General features: G+C 45.6%; 1 protein-coding gene and 1 long non-coding RNA gene across 4 annotated transcripts; one reads left to right on the top strand and one right to left on the bottom strand.

Annotated features, from left to right (window-relative positions):
- Nucleotides 1-2,607: 2,607 nt before the first annotated feature.
- LOC132506898 (NADH-cytochrome b5 reductase 1) lies at nt 2,608-7,780 on the bottom strand. Of its 3 annotated transcripts, none has more exons than XM_060125717.1 (9): nt 7,668-7,780; nt 7,211-7,360; nt 7,024-7,096; nt 6,398-6,504; nt 6,027-6,156; nt 5,284-5,367; nt 4,320-4,405; nt 3,747-3,846; nt 2,608-3,417 (listed from the first exon to the last, which is right to left on the bottom strand). In XM_060125717.1, the coding sequence occupies exons 1-9, from the start codon at nt 7,680-7,682 to the stop codon at nt 3,245-3,247; spliced, it is 918 nt and encodes a 305-aa protein (XP_059981700.1). In that variant the 5' UTR covers nt 7,683-7,780; the 3' UTR covers nt 2,608-3,244. The 3 variants fall into 3 exon arrangements, 2 of the variants coding, with proteins under 2 accessions (XP_059981700.1, XP_059981710.1); XR_009535983.1 differs by having other exon boundaries at nt 3,279-3,417; nt 4,268-4,405; nt 5,229-5,367; XM_060125727.1 differs by lacking the exon at nt 5,284-5,367.
- A 250-nt stretch (nt 7,781-8,030) lies between these two features.
- On the top strand, nt 8,031-15,862 carry LOC132506892 (uncharacterized). The gene is made up of 3 exons (XR_009535981.1): nt 8,031-9,482; nt 10,018-10,079; nt 15,428-15,862. It is a non-coding gene; the product is annotated as an uncharacterized LOC132506892 (long non-coding RNA).
- Nucleotides 15,863-19,800: the final 3,938 nt, after the last annotated feature.

Below are 19,800 nucleotides of genomic sequence, written 5' to 3'. Positions count from 1 at the left end.
TCCGCGGGAGCGTTACGTCCTCACGGGCGCTCCGCCCCCTTGGCCTCAGCGAGGCCCAGTCACAGGCCGGCTTCTCAGCCCCGCCCCGAGCGGGACCCGCCCCTCCATCTGGCCCCGCTCCCTCCAGCCCGACAATCTTTCCTCAGTCCCAATCACAGGCCCGCTCCCTCGGCCCCGCCTCCCCATCGCGGGTCCCCGCCCCTCCTGACGGCCCCCGCCCCCTCCGCGGCTCGGCGGTGCCTCAAGTCCCAATCGCAGGTCCTCTCCCCTCGGCCCCGCCTCCTGCCCTCGGGCCCCGCCCCCTCGCTCTGCTCCAATCGTAAAACCCCCTCTCAAGGCCTTGCGGGGACCACGCCCCCAAGCTGCAAACTAGGGCGTGTGATGGGGATGGAATTTCAGGGAATTAGACCGAACCCTGCGAAGGAATGCCGAATTTCCTACCCTGCACCTAGTCCTCTAGGCTGGGCACTTCTTAATCTCTCTTTTTCAACCTCATGGCTCCTCCCTCCCTTCCGTAAATATTTACTGAGCGCCAGTCGTGTGCGAGGCACGGGGCAGGCAGGCTCCTGGTTAGAAACAGCGCGGCGGCGCTGACTGGTCTTCCTCGGGGACTCCCTGCTCCGCCCCGGGCTCCCGCTGCGGCCAGAGGGCGACCGCGGGGTGCTGCAGCCCTCGCCTGGGCGACTGACACTTCTTACTTCTCCCAAGGCTGGTACGTGACCAGTCTATTCTAGATGCAGAGAGAAGGTACTTTAGTATGATCCTGTATGGATGCTTCAGGGCAGTGGGATTAATTCTGGTGCTGGTTAAAAGCGTAGCAGGCTCTGGAGTCACATAGACCCAGGCTTCTGTCCCTGGCCAGGCTCTCACCTTGAGCACGTTACCGAACGCTCCACATCATAAGTACCTCGTCTGAAAAACAGGAATAAAATAGTGCTGTTTCACTGGCTCTTTGTCAGGATTGAGATAATTTATGCAGGCTCTTAGTTTGATGCTTGGCAAATCGTAAATGCTTCACAAACCTTAGCTATTATGTGCTGCCCGCTGTATAAAACCCTCAGAAACGTGTGCTGTCCACAGGACTGAGTGTGTTTCTCAGCATGGCGTTACCAGGCTCTTACCTGCTCCCAGGCCTCGTCTTCCTCCACTTTCCCTCTGGCATTTGGGCCTCAATGAACTTGCCTGGTTCTCCAAATGTGAACTTCTCTTCCGCTCCTCAGGCTTTTGCACATGCTGGTCTTTCTGTTGGATTGCTCATGCCCCCATTCTCTGCCAAAGGATCCAAGCAACTTACAATTCCCAGTTCTAGGTTTGGCTTTGGATTGAGACAATCCTGGCTTCATATTCAGGCTCTGCCAGCCACTGACCAGCTGTATGACCTTCTGCATATCCTTAATCTCAGACTCACAGGATTATAATAAGGATTCAATTACACAATGATCATTTAGCACAGCACCTGCTACAAGGCTGTTAACTAAAAAACTTCTTCTCTTCCTTCTTCTCAGAATCTTTTCCAAACCCTTCCCATCTGCACCTTGTATCTCTTCTATAGTATTAACCACACTGTGTTGTAATTATTTATCGCTGTCTTACTCTAGACGATGAGTTGTTTGGGGTCTAAGAACAGTCTTGGGCATGGTTGAATCCTCAGGACCTAGCACAGTGCTTGGCATGTGGCAGGTCCTTAATGTGGATAAGGCAGGAACCCGTGCGAGACAAGGAATGAGCTTCTGTGTGGGAAGGTCTCTTTGCTGGGCTGCTTCACTGTGTGAGCCCAACAACCCTAGGCAAGATTTTCCTTTTTGGAGGTGAGGCAGCCGAGTGTGTCTCACAGAGCCCAGTACACACACACACCAGCTGATCAAGACATGTCTGATGGAATACCAGTAACACAATTTAGTGATGGTTCTACCCTGGGGAGCATCCACAAGCCTTTCTTCCAGGGGCCCCAGGGGAAGCAGTACACAGTTCCATGCAGAAAAACAATGCCGACCTTCCTCCTGACCTGATGCATTGTTCTTTTCCAGTGTGATTAAGAGAAGATCTGAAGAGGTGGCCCTGGTGTGACGCTGGGAGGGAGTGGACTGGGCCAGGCTGTTGGAGCAGGAGAAGGGCGGTCAGGACAGATGTACCTGGGGGCCAACTCTGTCCAGGCACCAACCAGTCTGGCTAGGGCTGGTGGTGTCAGGTTACTTTTTAAAGGACAAGGCTTCTCTTCCAAATAGAAAGACAATACCTTGACTTATTTGCCAGGTACCCTGAAGGATAAATGCAGTGAAGAAAGGGCCAAGAGAAGGAAGGAGGGAAGGAGTGGCCAAACCAAGGACCACTGTGAGGGGTACCTGGGCTCCAAAAGCTTCCCTCTCACTTGTATTCTCCTTCCTCCTCCTTAGAAGTTCTCCAGGGAGAAGCTGAGCTTCTGGCTCTGCAGAGACAGCTGCTAAGATGAGTGTGGAGTTTGGTGGCGGCTCACATTTCAGCACAGGGTACAACCGCTCAAAGGTTCTTTGGAAGACCCGGGGGAAATTCTGTGCTGGGAAACCCTTCCTCCCAAGATTCTCAGGCATGAATAGCCTTGGAAAAAAGGACCCCAGACACAACCACCGCTTCGGTAGAACACAAGGGCCTTAGCCCCATTTATTTGCATAAGCCAGAGGTTTCTGCCACAGTAACAGTCTTAGATCGTGGGGAGCCCTTTCCCTCCAGCCTCGGCAGGGGCAGAGGGAGACAGACACACAAACACATCTTTCAGATCCCTTTCTCTGAGGTCTGAAGAGACCATCTCCTCCTCTCCTGTTGCCTCTAAAAGATTAGCTTTCTAAGTCTGCACCCCGCACCGCACACACAGTCTGCTATGGGTTAAGCACCAAATGTTAAATCAAACCCATTAAACAGGTTGCTCTTTAACCACAGACACAAAGAAGAGTGTGATGCCACGAAGGAACTGGCCAGTCTTGGAACAAATGTGCGTGCTCCCTTCTTTCTGACCCATGGAAGAGTCTGCTCCTTGAGCCTGACCTGGATGTTTCATCACAGGGAGACTGGGGAGCCTTCCAGGAGATGACTCGGCTTTGGCCCTCTTCCACGGCTATAAGGATGTTGTTCCCGCAGGGACCATCCAGATTCCAGCTCCGGAGAAAGACGAAAAGGCTGACACTGTCGGGAAGGGCATCTAGGGCTTATAGCATTTGAGGGCTGACTGGGGGCAAGTGCCGGCAGCGGGACCAGGGAAGTGAGGGGATGCTCAGTAGGTAAATCGCATCCTTTGCGAGTAGCCCAGTTTGTCCAAGTTGGGGTGGCAGGCCAGCTGCACCATTGCGGGTGGCCCACAGAGCAGCAGCAGCACATCCTCCCCTGGGGCGGGCAGGTGCTCCTGGATCATGTCGGCAGACACAAAGCCCTTGCTGTAGGCCCAATCTGCATGGGGAGAGGAGAGAATGACACTCCAGATCCATGCTGGCAGTGGGGTGCAGTGCGGGGCCGGGGTGGGGTGGTGGCAGTCCAGAAAGGCTCCTGAGAGGGTACAGAGCTGTAGCGGCAGCTGGACGGGTCTACTCAGCCTGCTTCAGCGGCACGGCCAGCCCTGCACCCACCCGGTAAACAGGAACCGCGGGGAAGAGTCCAGGAGACCACTGTGTCCATGAGCTCAGAGTTTGGCAGTGTCGGGCAGGGTCGGTTTCACTGAAACCAGAACCCACAGATGGGCGAGGCCCTGATTTGGGGATGTCCAGAAATGGGGAGGGTACCTTCTGGGGGGTGATCCAGAGTGAACCAGAGCGTAAAGTGGTCGGGGTGTCGGGCCTGCAGCTCCTCTAAGTCCTCCCGTAAGATTATGTCCTTTTCAGTCTGAAATGAAGAGGAGAAGCAAAGTCTTTAGGAACCTTCTCAGGTTCCTAAGCACAACAACATAAAGTTCTCTGCTGTAACAACTTTCCAACCAGGAAAGAAAAAGAAAATTGAAGTTCTAGGGAATAAGCGAGGGTTTTAGGGAGCTAGGATGAGGGGAGGGAGAGGGGAACAGCCTTTATTTACACAGTATGAAGGAATAAAGACAGAATATTTAACAAAGGAGACTCAAGGAGCAAGTTTCTATACTCAGGACTAGACTCCTTAAATGTTTTCTTTTTTTCTTTCCTTGCGGGCCAGGGAGGGAATGTGGCTCAGTGCTCTGTCCTCCTTATTGTGGAAGAGGACCCTCTACCCGCAGGGAGGCCTTGGCCAGAGGCTGAGCCAGGCACTGGGCTCGTTTTGCCCGTTGGTACCATACCTCTCCCCACACAGTAACTCTGAAGTCCCAGGACTGAGAAAAGCAACGCAACCTGGTTGGCAAAAAGCAGAAAGCACTGGGTTGGATCTTCTGGGTCTTTCAGGATGGCCTGGATCAGCTGCAGCATTGGGGTGATTCCTGCACACAGATGCCCCACGGTGAGATGCGGTGGCCACCCTCCCCATCCCTGCTCCTTAGCTGCCCAACCCTTTCATCTTAATTCTACTCACTCACCCCTTCACTCTGTTTTCCTTTGTGTCCTAATTCTCTACACTCCCCCTGTGTCTTCACAGCACCTACATTTCTGGACAGATAGGCCCTTTACCCCAACCTCACTAAAATTCATATCTTGTAGGTGAATTGTGGTCACGTGCTCAAAATTCACATAAATTCACATTGCTGAAATCCTTCTAAGGAACCAATCCAAGACTCTCTGGAAGTCCCTTGGAGGCTAAGGCTCCAGTATCACAGATGACTGCAAGTACCTACTGATTCAATGCTGAGATGCCTGGAGCCCTGGACATGCAGGTTAAGTGCACGTGCTTTGGAACTGAGCAGAGCTGCACACTAACCCTGCCTCTACCCATGTGGAAATGATTCAACCTCTCTGAACCTCTGTGTTCCCATCTGTAAAATGGGAAGGCTTGTACCTATGTCACAGACACATATAGAGTCCCCAGAGTGTCTAACATGGGGAAATGTCCAATGTTAATTTTCTATCTTCTCCACTGTCCTATTCTTAGCTGCTTCTCTGTTCTCACCTAAAATTTATTAGATTCATTCCATCTGAGGTCTCCGGAGAGCCCACATGATTTGTTTCTCTCATTCTGTCAGTTAAAATAGATTTTGGGGGGTTTCTACCTCATTATGATTTTGTTTTGCAGCAACTGGGGAGCTCTAGGCATTGCTGGGAATGCCCTGATTAAGTCTGGCCATGATTACCAAACCTTCTGAGGGTCACCTGGAAGCTGCCACGGCAACAGTCACAATGGTGGGAGGGAGCAGGGGACAAGAACCTGTGCCGCCGGCAATCATTCCCAGTTTCCTGGCCACTCGCGGTTCTGGTGGAGACTTTTTGTTGGGCTGAATGCTAAACATCCCTGAGAAGTCGAGTGGAGAGAGGGGTGAAAGAACAGTCAATTCAGGAAACTAAGTAAACAAATGCAAAATCGAAAATACGTCCCAGGCCAGTTCTGCAGCTGCTGTGGAATCTGATCCTGGAGCTTAGGTGTTGAGCCAGCCCTGACAACAAGACACTTCAGGGGCAATGGGGCCAGGACTGTCTGTCCCATATTATGAGCTACGAGTCAGTTTAGGAACACACAGTGAGTCATAAGCTAACTCCCACAGAGGGTCACTCCCTGCTCAGGGCGACAGGCATGAGGCCAGGTGTGAATCTATTTTCCCAAGTGGCACAGAGCAGCTCCCAGGCTTGCTAATGCACCCAGCTGTTCCCATTGGAAGGGCTGAACGTAATCTCTGGCTCTCTGCATAGCTCGGCCTGAGGGGCAGAGAGAAAGAGAGGCCCGCGTTTGCATTAGTCATCTCCAGGGCTGTCACAGTGGGTGAATTCATGTGGATGGAGAACAGATTCCTGTGTCAAGAGGGGCTGAGGAACACGCCTTTCTATAACGTCAGGGCTGTGTTTACAGGAGGGGCAGCTGGCCTTTACCCACGTGCACACACACACATGGACACACAGAACCACACCGTGTGGAGAGGACGCCAGGCACCGGAGACGTGGGAGCTAGGCCGTTACCTTTCCCAGCGTAAGTGAGCAACCCACTTGGCCCCCGAAACTCCACCATGTCCCCAGTCTTCAGGCTATCCAGGTACTGAGACATCTTTCCCCCCTCAGGAAATTTGGGGTGCACACCCTTCAGGTAGACCTGATAAGACAGAATGGAAAGTACTTTGTTTGGAATGTCCCTGGTTTCTGAGCCCCCTGTTGACTGAACCTGCCTGAAGCAGGGCAGGGATGACACACATGCTCTCTCTTCCCATTCCACATACTTCCTTCATGTCCACAAAGGACACGCATCTCCTCCTATCAAACACATCTTGGAAGTTTCTACAGGTCCCAGAGGGAGGAGGATAAGGGGCTCCTGGGGCTCCTTCCAACCTTCTTACCTTGATGACAAGATCCACATATCCTTGGTCCTCATCGCTGGTGATGGGAGTGTACGGCCTGATGACCAGGCTGCCATCGATCCGGGCAGAGAGGTAGACATGTTGGCCTGGGGACCACGTGCAGAGCTACATAAGGACTCCTGTGGAGGTGCTGCATTCCTGTTACCTTTCAAAATAATCTGGGAGGTTTGAGAGGACAGAAGCGTCTTGCTCCGTGCTGGGGTCCCAGTGAGCAACCAAGCAGGGAGGATTCACCCCTTTGAGCCCCCAGCTGGATCCCTCATAAACTCCCCTCTGCTGAGATTCTTATCAATGACTGCCCAGGACCTTAGCAGTGAGTTGAGGGTCTGGGCAATGGGGAAAAGATTAGTGCTTACTCAGCGGGGATATAAGCAAATCCTGCAGGAAGGAGGGAGGACTGCTGAGAGTTGAAGATGTCTGGGGGCACAGAAGCCACACCCTAGAGTGGCCCAGGGCACCTCACAGCCTGGAGGATACGCAGCCTGGTGTGGAAAGGGTGATGGGGTGGGGAGGCACAAGACTGAAGCAGCGCGTTTCAGGAGACCCCAGAAGGGGGCTCACCCTATTAGAATACCAGGGAAAGGAGCCCACGCCGCAGTTCTTACCCACAGGCAGCCCCAGAACGTGGTGGGCGGTGGGCAGGGCAAAGCGGAACCTCTTGGTGTTGTGGTTCACGGTCTGGAGGATGGATGACAAGCGTCTCACCAGGCAGGTCTGGTGTCGCCAACTCCCCGGGGCATCCCAACCACAGCCGAGCGGAACTCAGGTCCCCTCCGCTACTCCACAACTCACTGTCTTGTCTAGCAGTCGCAGCAGGTACTTCTCATTGGGGTCCAGGAGCGTGATCCGCGGCCGGCGGGACCTCCGCACCAGGTAGGAGCCCAGAGCCAGGCCGAGCAGAGTCAGCAGCCCCACCCCCAGGGAGGCCAGCAGGACTGGGCTCTGCGGGCAGAGGGGGCAGCGTGACCGTCGCGCCGGGGAAGAGCCCAGGGCGTAGGCGGTGACGGGCCCCTACGACCTGCACCCCGGGTGGCGACCCCGAACTCCAGCGCAGGAGCAAGCCGAGCTCAGGGGGCAGCCTGGGTGGGGTCCCCAGCCCGAGCGTGCGGTACCGAGACCCCGGCATCCAGGGCGGGTGTAAAGCCCTGCGGGGCGGGGTCGGCGGTGAGAGCCCCTGGTCCGGACCTGAGTGCCGGGAACCAGAAGGGGCGGAGTCCCCTGGTGCGGGAATACGGAGCGAGGGTCTCACCGTCTGCAACCCCATCTTCAAGAGCCGCGTCCTCCACCTCGCAGCCAGCGCCCAGATCCCACAATGCGCCGCGGGGCGGGCAGGAGGCGGGGCATGGAGGGGCGGGGCATGGCTGGGCGGGGCCCGGTAGGGGCGGGGTCACTCCGCGCCCCACCTCTTTCCTCCGGACTCGGCTCCCAGGTACTCCTACAAGGAGGGGCTGCAGCTCCAGACCCTCCTCCCCAGCCTTCTGTTCCTGCTACTAAGACCACTTAGCGTCGAACAGGGAGGGAGTCCTGTCAAACGTAGAACCACACCAAGCTGGAACTGGAAATCTCCAAGTCTGCAAATTGCTTAGCAGGGAGGAATCTGGCGTTCAGAGCAGGAGGGCCTGAAACTAATCATTGTGTTGTCACGTTAGTTCTTCAAAGGGCAGACTTTCAACCAGAGGATTCACAGGCTGGCCAAGTCTCCTCGGGAATGACAGTGGCATCTTCATTTCCTGCTTCCGTGACTGGTTTTGCTCACATGGCCAGGCCCTCATGCCATCAGGCTCATTCAGGAGCTCCTTTTGGGTCCAGATCAAGCTTCTCATCTGGATCTGGGTTCTCCAGCCCCCGGGGCCAAAGACCTGGCTTTGGGGGCAGACTGGACTGAATCAGAACCTGGACGACTTCCTCAACTTCTTTCTGATTCCTGTCTACCGATAGATAAGTGCTATGAGGCATGTAATGTGCTTAACATGTGGCCTGTCATAGAACAAAACACTCAACAGATGTCAGCTGCTACAATGACTCTCTGCAGACAGTGATGATGCCCGGCTAGAGATTCGAGCTGAGCCCTGCTGGCAGCAGAGGCGGGGGACAGGAGGAGACGGTAACAGATGCTGAGGGCCAGGAGCCACACATCGGCCGAGATGCCCATTCCCTCTCATACCCAGTTCCCAGCCTGGTTGACGTTTGCTCTTTTTTTTTTTTTTTTGCGGTACGCGGGCCCCTCACTGTTGTGGCCTCTCCCGTTGCGGAGTACAGGCTCCGGAAGCGCAGGCTCAGCGGCCATGGCTCACGGGCCCAGCCGCTCCGCGGCATGTGGGATCTTCCCGGACCGGGGCACGAACCTGTGTCTCCTGCATCGGCAGGCGGACTCTCTACCACTGCGCCACCAGGGAAACCCTGACGTTTCCTCTTGATTTCTCCTGAGGCCTCTCTCCCTAGCCTGTAGATAACCGTCTTCTTCTCACTGTGCGTTCACATGGTCTTCGCTCTGTGTGTGTCTGAGTTGGCAACCTTTTTCTGTTTGGGTCAGATGGTAAATATTTTGGTGGCATACGGCCTGTGTAACAATTATTCTGCTTTGCTGTTGTAGCATGAAAGCAGCCATAGATAATACGTAAATGAATAAAAGTTACTACGTTCTAATAAAATTTTACTTACAAAAACAGGTAGTAGATCCTCATCCAGGATTGCCAAAATCCCTCAAATAAGCTGATACGCAACCCCTTACAGACCCACAGAAAAGTACTCAGAGACTGTTCTGGGAGGCCGTCCAGACTCTCCAGTCTGGATTTGGACACAGAGATACACCCCCAAGTGACCCAAAGGACACTGCTTAGGTGACGAGCACTGACCTCCAGCCTACCCACCAGAGAAGTCACCTGATTCCTGCCCAGGCCTGCATGTGGCCCCATCCGCCACCATCCAGCCATGTTCCAGGCCAGCTCAGAATGGTCTTCACCAGACTGGACAATGCGTGGTGAAGCTTCAGGCTCAGAAGAGCCCCCTAATTCCAGCCTCCTGAGACAACCACCCTTCTCAGTCATGTATACGTCTAAGAAAGGTAAAAATTCCCATGTTCCATGCATTTTGTGTTGACCAGTAAAATGAAAGCAAAGTCTTAGGGTGAGGTTTCCGTTTAAAAATTCCAAAAAGAGCTTTTTCAGCTGACAAAAACCTTTTCTGCATTGGCCTGGTAATTCTTCTTTACCTTGTTATTTTGCCATGGCTCTCAATCAGACGCTATGTATATATTTGTTCAGCTGTTCTAGTTGTCTTCACTGAGAAGTTTCAAATTACCTAGATTGCTATTCTAAAAAAACTTTTATGTACGACTTGAAGAGATCTTCAAGACACAACCGTTAAATGCAAACACTCAGGCTTCAATACAGTAGATTCATTACAAAATTATTAATTAATGCAAAAAAAATCTACACATTTCTGTTCAGTGTAATTACAAATAAAGAAACTACAGAAGATTCTGTTACTGGTGGTTTGTCTGACTATGAACCATATAAAAACTCTCCTGATTAAAACAACTATATATGTGACTCTGAAGGACATTGATTGTCTCTGTGTCCCACTGATTCTTCTCTTAGGTGACTTTCTTCTTGGCTTCTCCTTTGAGCAAAGTAACTGTAGGGAGAAACTTCCACAGTAGGTAAGACTTGGGTTTTGGCCTCAAATAATGTGGAGGTGACTCTTAGTTTTGCCTCTTTTAGGAATTTATATAAATGGGATCGTACAGTATGTGGTCTTTTGTATCTAGCTTCTTTTTTGCGTTATGTTTGTGAGATTTATCCGTATTGTTGTGAGAGTAGTTTATTCATTTTCATTGCTGAGTAGTGTTCCGTTGTATGATTAGATCAAATTTATTTACCCGGTGTACTACTGACGTTCATTTGGGTTGCCTCCAATTTGTGACCATTACAAATAATGCTCCTGTATACGCTGTCATACATGTCTCCTGGGGCACAGGTACTTGAATGAGTGTTTACCTAGGAATGGGATTGCCCCATCGTCAGGTGCACGATATTTGATGCAGTGGATTCTGCAAACAGTTTCCTAAAGTGATTGGGCCGGTTTGCACTTCCACCAGTAGTGATGAGAAGTCTTGCTTTTCCACATCAGAAGTTGACAAATATTTCTGTAAAGGGCCAGACAGTAAATAGTCTAGATTTTGTGAACTATACAGCCTCTGTGGCTGCTATTCAACTCTGGCCTTGCAGCATGAAAGCGGTCCTAGACAATGTATAGACAGTTGATCATGGCTGTGCTCTGATACAGCTGTGTTTGCAAAGCAGTTGGTGGACTGTGTTTGGTCCATGGGCCATAGTTTACCAATCCTTGTTCTCTGATACATCCTTTCCAACATGCAGCACTTCAGTCTTTTTAGTTTTAGCCATTTAAATTTTTATTTGCTGTTCCCTGAGGAGAAATGAGATGAGCTCCTTTTGAAACACTTCTTCTTTTGCAAAGCTCCTTGTTGAAGTTTTTGGCCCACTGGGTTGCCTGCCTTTTTCTCATTCATCTGTACTAGTTCTTTATACATTTCTGGGAGGACGTTCCTTGTTCTATGTACTACAATACTCCTCCCACTGCGTGGCTTGCCATTTCTTTCTCTTCATGATGTTTCTTCATATGCCATTAAATTCAGCCTATATTGAAGATTTCTTTCCTTATATTTTCATTGCTTTTTGTTTCTTCTAGTTTACTAAATTATTATGATGGATGCTTACCTTTTAAATTTTTAGTCTTGTTTATTTTATAATTTATAGTCTCACTTATTTTCATTTAAGCCTATAAATTTCCTTCAAGAACAGGATTAACTGCATGACCCAACTTTTCCTATTAGTAATTCCATTATGGTTCAGTTCTAAATATTTTCTAACTTCCATTACTCTTTTTCTTTAGCTTATGAATTATTTAGAAATATGTGTGTATGTTAAAAAATATGGGTTTAAAAATCTTTCTTTTTATCATTAATTTAGAAAACAGGTAGGTTAGAAGCTAATTGTATTGTTGTCGGTGAACTTGGGGTGTCACTTCAATTCTTCGGGACTTGTTGAGATGCTTCCCAGTCAATTTTCATGTATGTTCCATGTATGCCTTTAAAAACATTATAAAGGATGCAATGTTCTATATGTGCCCATTGGATCAAGCTGGTTGATTGTATTCCAACCTTACTAATTTTGTTTTTTGGCTGGGTAGAGCATTGTAGATCTATCAGTTACTGAGATATGTTAGAATCTCCCACTACGATGGTGAATGTAGCAATTTCTCCTTGGGTGTTTTGTTAATACTAATTTTGTCTCCTTGAGGTAAAGTCTACAGTTAAATACATTGTTTTAGCTCCCTAATAAGGTTCATCTTTCATCAAACAACCCCTAAGATATGTCTCGATCTTCTTTATCTCTGGTGATGCTTCTTTTTTTCTACCCCTTAATGTCTGTCTTGTCGGATATCATTTATTTTAGTTGTATTAGCCAGGTATATCTTTTTTCCATGCTGTTCCTTCCAGCTTTTCTGTTATTAGGTTATCTCTTTTCTGTTATTAGGTTATCTCTATTAGGTTATCTCTTTTCTGTTATTAGGTTATCTCTCTATTAGGTTTTCTGTTATCTCTTATAAATAGGAAAAGCTGTATATTTTTTTAAATTAAGACAATCTTTTTTAGCTAATGAGTTTGGTTCATTTTCATCTATCAGGTAATATTTATATTTATGAATTTATGCTATTACATCAAGTATCTTCTACTTTTCTTTTTTCTCCCTCTCTTTTTGCCTTTCAGGAGACCTGGTTGAATTTTTCTTTTCTTTCTCATTACTTTTTTTTTTTTCTCTCCCTCTCTCTGGTTTTGGCAGTAAACACTCTTTCTAGCCTTTGGAGTTATCCTAGAAATTTAACGTGAATATTTTAACCTAATATTTGAAGTTAATACAATAATGATCTTTTTTTCTTCTGGTTCTCACTATGGTGTCTTATTTCCTTGTGTGTTTTGTGATTTTTTTTTTTTTTTTTTTACTATGAGCTTCTATTCTTTAGAACTTTGTGAGGATTCTTTGAGTCCTAAATGCTTCAAAAGATTTGTATTTGCCTTTTCCGGGCATCTTGGCGGAAATTACCAACTTGAGTGGTGGCCAATTGAAAATATTATCTTGGCTGGAGATTTTTGAGATCACCTCGTAGTGTTGATTCAGGTGGCTGCAAATCTACACAAGGGACAGCTTGTATTTGGGAATATCAGGGGAGGTATTTTCCCCTCTAGTAGATTTTGTTTCTGTCCCGTTCAGTGGTGTGTATTTTTCCCTAGTTCTCTCTGTTGAATGTGCAGCCCTTGCTGTTGCGTCTTTACGTGGTTGTCTCCCGTATCTTGAAATCCTAGGTTATCCTGACCTTTTCCCGTCCCTTGCACCCTGCTCAGCCCAGTGTCACAGGCACTTGACTAATTCCCTCAGGACAAAAGCCAGCTTCAGGCCTTATTTACCTATCTGGAGTCCTAGTTTTGTTTAATTTTTTGGTCTCTGAGAATTTCTCATATTGTTTTCATTCCAGTGATACACATAACAACGGCTTTTAAGTGTTACGTGTAGCATATTTAGTTGTTTTAATCAGGAGAGTTTTTATAGGGTTCATAGTCAGACAAACTACCAGTAACAGAATCTTCTGTAGTTTCTTTATTTGTAATTACACTGAACAGAAATGTGTAGATTTTTTTTGCATTAATTAATAATTTTGTAATGAATCTACTGTATTGAAGCCTGAGTGTTTTCATTTAATGGTTGTGTCTTGAAGATCTCTTCAAGTCGTACATAAAAGTTCTTTTAGAATAGCAATCTAGGTAATTTGAAACTTCTCAGTGAAGACAACTAGAACAGCTGAACAAATATATACATAGCGTCTGATTGAGAGCCATAGCAAAACAACAAGGTAAAGAATTACCAGGCCAATGCAAAAAAGGTTTTTGTCAGCTGAAAAAGCCCTTATTGGAATTTTTAAATGGAAACCTCACCCTAAGACTTTGCTTTCATTTTACTGGTCAACACAAAATGCATGGAACATGGGAATTTTTATCTCTCTTAGATGTATACATGGTATCCCATGATGTTATTCTGTTTCTAATGAATTGGGAGAATAAATATCCCAGTGAGAGACAATTAGTTATATTCAAAGATTTCTTTCATAAGTTTAAATTTAGGAAATATTTCAAAACCAAAAAAAGACTACAGGGCTTCCCTGGTGGCGCAGTGGTTAAGAATCTGCCTGCCAATGCAGGGGACACAGGTTCGAGCCCTGGTCTGGGAAGATCCCACATGCTGCGGAGCAACTAAGATCTAGAGCCTGAGAGCCACAACTACTGAGCCCACGCACCACAACTACTGAAGCCCGCGCACCTAGAGCCCTGCTCTGCAACAAGAGAAGCCACCGCAATGAGACTCCCGCGCACCGCAGTGAAGAGTAGTCCCCGCTCTCTGCAACTAGAGAAAGCCTGTGCAGAAACAAAGACCCAACACAACCAAAGATAAATAAATAAAATAAATTAAAACAAAAAAGAATATATTAAAAAAAAAGACTACAAACCTCCTCATTTATGTTTTTTTTTTAAAATATTTATTTATTTGGTTGCACCAGGTCTTAGTTGTAGCAGGCAGGCTCCTTAGTTGCGGCATGCATGTGGGATCTACTTCCCTGATCAGGGATCGAACCTGGGCCCCCTGCATTGGGAGCGCGGAGCCTTATCCACTATGCCACCAGGGAAGTCCCTTCATTTATGGTTGTTTTTTTTTTTTCGTACGCGGGCCTCTCGCTGTTGTGGCCTCTCCCGTTGCAGAGCACAGGCTCGGGACGCGCAGGCCCAGCGGCCATGGCTCACGGGCCCAGCCGCTCTGCGGCATGTGGGATCTTCCCGGACCGGGGCATGAACCCGCGTCCCCTGCATAGGCAGGCGGACCCCGAACCACTGCGCCACCAGGGAAGCCCCTATCTATTTCTTTATCACATTTTCTTTATCCATAATAGTGTTGTTTTGACAAGGCCATCTATCTAAAAACTGTAGCCTTCTAACAGGGCATAACTTTTTGAACTAAAAACTTTTCTCCTCCCCACTTTGAATCTTCTCCCAATTTTTGCTCTCTTTTCCCTCCCTCTTTCTCCTCTGGGAACCAAAAAACAAAAAAGCAAACAAACAAAAACTATTAAAAGTTTTGTATTGAAGTTAGGATGGTTAGAGAAGATCTAGAACATTTTTTTGAATTAACAGTTATGTGTAACCTTGATGTACAATTTATTACTTTTTCCTTTTATGGTCAGTGATTTTTAAAACCCTGTTTAAGAAATATTGTATACTACAGGGTTGCAAAGATATTCTCTTATGTTTCTTTCTAGAAGCTTTACAATTTTTGTTTCTCCCCGCAGCTTTATTGAGGTACAGCTGACAAATAAAAATTATATATGTTTTAAGGGTACAACTTGATATTTTGATACACATTTACATTGTGAAATAATCACCACAATCTAAATAACATACCCATCACCTCTCATGGTTACCATTTCCTTCTTTCCTTCCTCTCTCTTCTCTTCTCTTCTTTTGTTTTCTTTCTTTTGTTATTAATCTTAAGGCCCTTAAGACCTACCCTCTTAGCAAATTTCATGTATAAAATACAGCATTGTTAACTATAGTCACATTGCTGTGCATTAGATCCCCAAATCTTATGAATCTTCACATCCTTTGATAAGATCTCCGCACTTCTCCCTTCCCCCGGCCCCTGGCAACCAACATTCTACTCTGCTTCTCTGAGTTTCATTATTTTAGATTTTACACATAAATGAGATCATGCAATGTTTGTCTTTCTGTGTCTGGCTTATTTCACTTAGCATAATGTCCTCCCAGTTCATCCATGTTGTCACAAATGGCAGGATTTCCACCTGTTTAAAGGCTGCACAATACTTCACTGTATACCTTTATATACTACATCTTCTTTATCCATTCCTCTGTCAATGGACATTTAGGTTGTTTCCTGCCTTGGCATTGTGAAGAGTGCTGCTGTGAACATGGGAGCGCAGACGTATTTTGGATAACCTGATTCCAATTCCTTTGGATATATAAGTACCAAGAAGTGGGATTGCTGGATCAGAAGTTAGTTCTATTTTTAATTTTTTGAGGAACTCCCATAATGGCTGTGCTAATTTATGTTCCCACCAACCGTGTACAAGCGTTCACTCTTCCCCACATCCTCACCAGCGCTTACCTTAAAAAAAAAATTTAGTGAAAGCAATTCTAACAGAAGTGATGTGATATCTCATAGTGGTTTTGGTTTGATTTTCCCTGATGATTAGTGACATTGAGTATCTTTTCATGTACCTGTTGGTCACTTGTATGTCTTCTTTTGAGAAATGTCTATAAAGGTCCTTTGTCCACTTTTAATTGGGCTATTTTTTTCTGCTATGGGGTTCAGTGAGTCCCTTATATATTTTAGATATTAACCCCTTATCAGATAAATATCTTGCAAATAAACATTTTCTATTCAGTAGGCTGCCTTTTCATTTTGTTGATGTTTCCTTCACTGTGCAGAATATAGTGTTAGTTTTTACCTTTAGGTCTGCGTTCATCTCAAATTCATATTTGCATATGGAGTGAGGTAGGGGTTGAGGTTCATTTTTTTTGCACTGATATCCAGTTGTTTCGGCACCATTTTTGGAAAACAGCTTCCCTTGCCTTCTGAATTACCTTGGCATCTTGTCAAAATCCAGTAACTGTGTAAGCCTGAGGCTAGTTTTACTCTATGTAGTTCCACTGACCTATCTTTACTACGCTGCGAATAGTATCACATCGTCTCCCCTCCCCCCAGCTCTGAGGTCATAATGATGGTCTCCTGTGTGTTCTTCTTGGAGAAGAACACACAGGAGGATGGAGTTTTGCAGGATGGAGTTTTCAGTAGGAACGTGTGTTAGGGTTTCAGTCATCCTAGCTTCTCATGTGGATGACTACGCATCCTCGTGCTGTTTGCTCTCCCCAGGCATTTGCAGCACCATCTCTATGATAAATTAGGTTTCTCTACATCCCTATTTCTCAGGGATGGTTTTCTAAACTTGTGCCTAAACCATGGCATTTTGAAGAGAATAATTTATTATTATTTTTTTAGTTTTAAAGTCAGCTTTATTGACATATAACTTACAAACCATTTTTAGCATACAGTTCATTGAATTTTAACAAATGTTTGCAGTTATAGAACCACCGTTACCATCCTCAGGATGTAGAACAGTCCTGTCCCCCTAGAAAGCTGCTTTGTGGTCCTTTACAGTCAATCTCTGTCCTCCCCTGGCCCCCCCAATCCCCAGTCCCAGAAAACCACTGATACGGTTTATATCAGTATAGTTTGCCTTGTCTACAGTTTATTTATGTTAATCTCTTTATGACTTCTGATGAACATTTGAGTTGTTTCAGCTTTTGGCTACAATGAATAAAGCTGCTCTAAAAATTCATGGGCAAGTTTTTGGGTAAGTAAGAGTGGTTTGTGTGGTAGGTACAGATTTACTTTTGTAAGAAACGGCCAGGCTGTTTTGCAGACTGGCTGCACCACTTTGCATTCCCACCAGCAACGCTCATCCACATCTTTGGCAACACCTGGTATTTCAGTCCTTCGGTTTTAACCATTCTAGCAGATGTGTGCTGGTATCTCACTGTGGATTTTTCCCTTTTGTAAATTAAGATATAATTTACACATGGTAAAATCACCTTTAGAGTTCTGTAACTTTTAAAAAAAATTAAATTAAATTTTATTTATTTTTGTATACAGCAGGTTCTTATTAGTCATCAGTTTTATACACATCAGCGTGTACATGTCAATCCCAATCGCCCAATTCAGCACCCCCCCCGGCCCCACGGCTTTCCCCCCTTGGTGTCCATACATTTGTTCTCTACATCTGTGTCTCAATTTCTGCCCTGCAAACCGGTTCATCTGAACCATTTTTCTAGGTTCCTCATATATGCGTTAATATACGATATTTGTTTTTCTCTTTCTGACTTACTTCACTCTGTATGGCAGTCTCTAGATCCATCCACGTCTCAACAAGTGACCCAGATTCGTTCCTTTTTATGGCTGAGTAATATTCCATTGTATATATATACCACATCTTCTTTATCCATTCGTCTGTCGATGGGCATTTATGTTGCTTCCAGGACCTGGCTATTGTAAAAAGTGCTGCAAGGAACATTGGGGTGCATGTGTCTTTTTGAATTATGGTTTTCTCTGGGTATATGCCCAGTAGTGGGATTGCTGGATCATATGTAATTTTATTTTTAGTTTTTTAAGGAACCTCCATACTGTTCTCCATAGTGGCTGTATCAATTTACATTCCCACAACAGTGCAAGAGGGTTCCCTTTTCTCCACACCCTCTCCAGCATTTGTTGTTTGTAGATTTTCTGATGATGCCCATTCTAACTGGTGTGAGGTGATACCTCATTGTAGTTTTGATTTGCATTTCTCTAATAATTAGTGATGTTGAGCAGCTTTTCATGTGCTTCTTGGCCATCTGTATGTCTTCTTTGGAGAAATGTCTATTTAGGTCTTCTGGCCATTTTTTGGATTGGGTTGTTTGTTTTTTTAATATTGAGCTGCATGAGCTCTTTATATATTTTGGAGATTAATCCTTTGTCCATTGATTCGTTTGCAAATATTTTCTCCCATTCTGAAGGTTGTCTTTTTGTCTTGTTTATGGTTTCCTTTGCTGTGCAAAAGCTTTGAAGTTTCATTAGGTCCCATTTGTTTCTTTTTGTTTTTATTTCCATTACTCAAGGAGGTGGGTCAAAAAAAGATCTTGCTGTGATTTATGTCAAAGAGTGTTCTTCCTATGTTTTCCTCTAAGAGTTTTATAGTGTCTGGTCTTACATTTAGGTCTCTAATCCATTTTGAGTTTATTTTTATGTATGGTGTTAGGGAGTGTTCTAATTTCATTCTTTTGCATGTAGTTGTCCAGTTTTCCCAGCACTACTTATTGAAGAGACTGTCTTTCTCCACTGTATGTCCTTGCCTCCTTTGTCATAGATTAGTTGACCATAGGTGTGTGGGTTTATCTCTGGTCTTTGCATCTTGTTCCATTGATCTATGTTTCTATTTTTGTGCCAGTAACCTATTGTCTTGATTACTGTAGCTTTGTAGTATAGTCTGAAGTCAAAGAGTCTGATTTCTCCAGCTCCATTTTTTTCCCGCAAGAGTGCTTTGGCTATTTGGGGTCTTTTGTGTCTCCATACCAATTTAAAATGCCATTGATAATTTGATAGGGATTGCATTGAATCTGTAGATTGCTTTGGGTAGTATAGTCATTTTCACAATATTGATTCTTCCAATCCAAGAACATGGCATATCTCTCCATCTGTTGGTATCATCTTTAATTTCTTTCATCAGTGTCTTATAGTTTTCTGCATACAGGTCTTTTTTCTCCCTAGGTAGGTTTATTCCTAGGTATTTTATTCTTTTTGTTGCAATGGTAAATGGGAGTGTTTCCTTAATTTCTCTTTCATATTTTTCATCATTAGTATATAGGAATGCAAGAGATTTCTGTGCATTAATTTTGTACCCTGCAACTTTACCAAATTCATTGATTAGATCTAGTAATTTTCTGGTGGCATCTTTAGGATTCTCTATGTATAGTACCATGTCATCTGCAAAGAGTGACAGTTTTTCTTCTTCTTTTCCAATTTGTATTCCTTTTATTTCTTTTTCTTCTCTGATTGCCGTGGCTAGGACTTCCAAAACGATGCTGAATAATAGCGGTGAGAGTGGGCATCCTTGTCTCGTTCCTGATCTTAGAGGAAATGCTTTCAGTTTTTCACCATTGAGAATGATGTTTGCTGTGGGTTTGTCGTATATAGCCTTTATTATGTTGAGGTAGGTTGCCTCTATGCCCACTTTCTGGAGAGTTTTTATAATACATGAGTGTTGAATTTTGTCAAAAGCTTTTTCTGCATCTATTGAGATGATCATATGGTTTTTCTTCTTCAGTTTGTTAATATGGTGTATCACATTGATTGATTTGCGTATACTGAAGAATCCTTGCATCCTTGGGATAAATCCCACTTGATCATGGTGTATGATCCTTTTAATGTGTTGTTGGATTCTGTTTCCTAGTATTTTGTTGAGGATTTTTGCATCTATATTCATCAGTGATAATTGGTCTGTAATTTTCTTCTTTTGTAGTACCTTTGTCTGGTTTTAGTATCAGGGTGATGGTGACCTCACAGAATGAGTTTGGGAGTGTTCATTCCTCTGCAATTTTTTGGAAGAGTTTGAGAAGGATGGGTGTTAGCTCTTCTCTAAATATTTGACAGAATTCACCTGTGAAGCCATCTGGTCCTGGACTTTTGTTTGTTGGAAGATTTTTA

This window comes from Lagenorhynchus albirostris, chromosome 2 (genome assembly GCF_949774975.1).
Source record: "Lagenorhynchus albirostris chromosome 2, mLagAlb1.1, whole genome shotgun sequence".
NCBI classification, from domain to species: Eukaryota; Metazoa; Chordata; class Mammalia; order Artiodactyla; family Delphinidae; genus Lagenorhynchus; species Lagenorhynchus albirostris.
Note: the sequence above shows the minus strand (reverse complement) of the source record. Positions and strands in the feature narration are given on the sequence as shown.

Bases quoted from the DNA above. Each gene is read 5' to 3' on its own strand.
- LOC132506898 (XM_060125717.1), bottom strand. The intron at 6,505-7,023 runs GTAAGAACTGCG...CGTGGTCCCCAG, and splicing joins CGTTCTGGGGCTGCCTGTGG to GCCAACATGTCTACCTCTCT. The intron at 3,847-4,319 runs GTTGCGTTGCTT...TCTTCATTTCAG, and splicing joins TTCTGCTTTTTGCCAACCAG to ACTGAAAAGGACATAATCTT.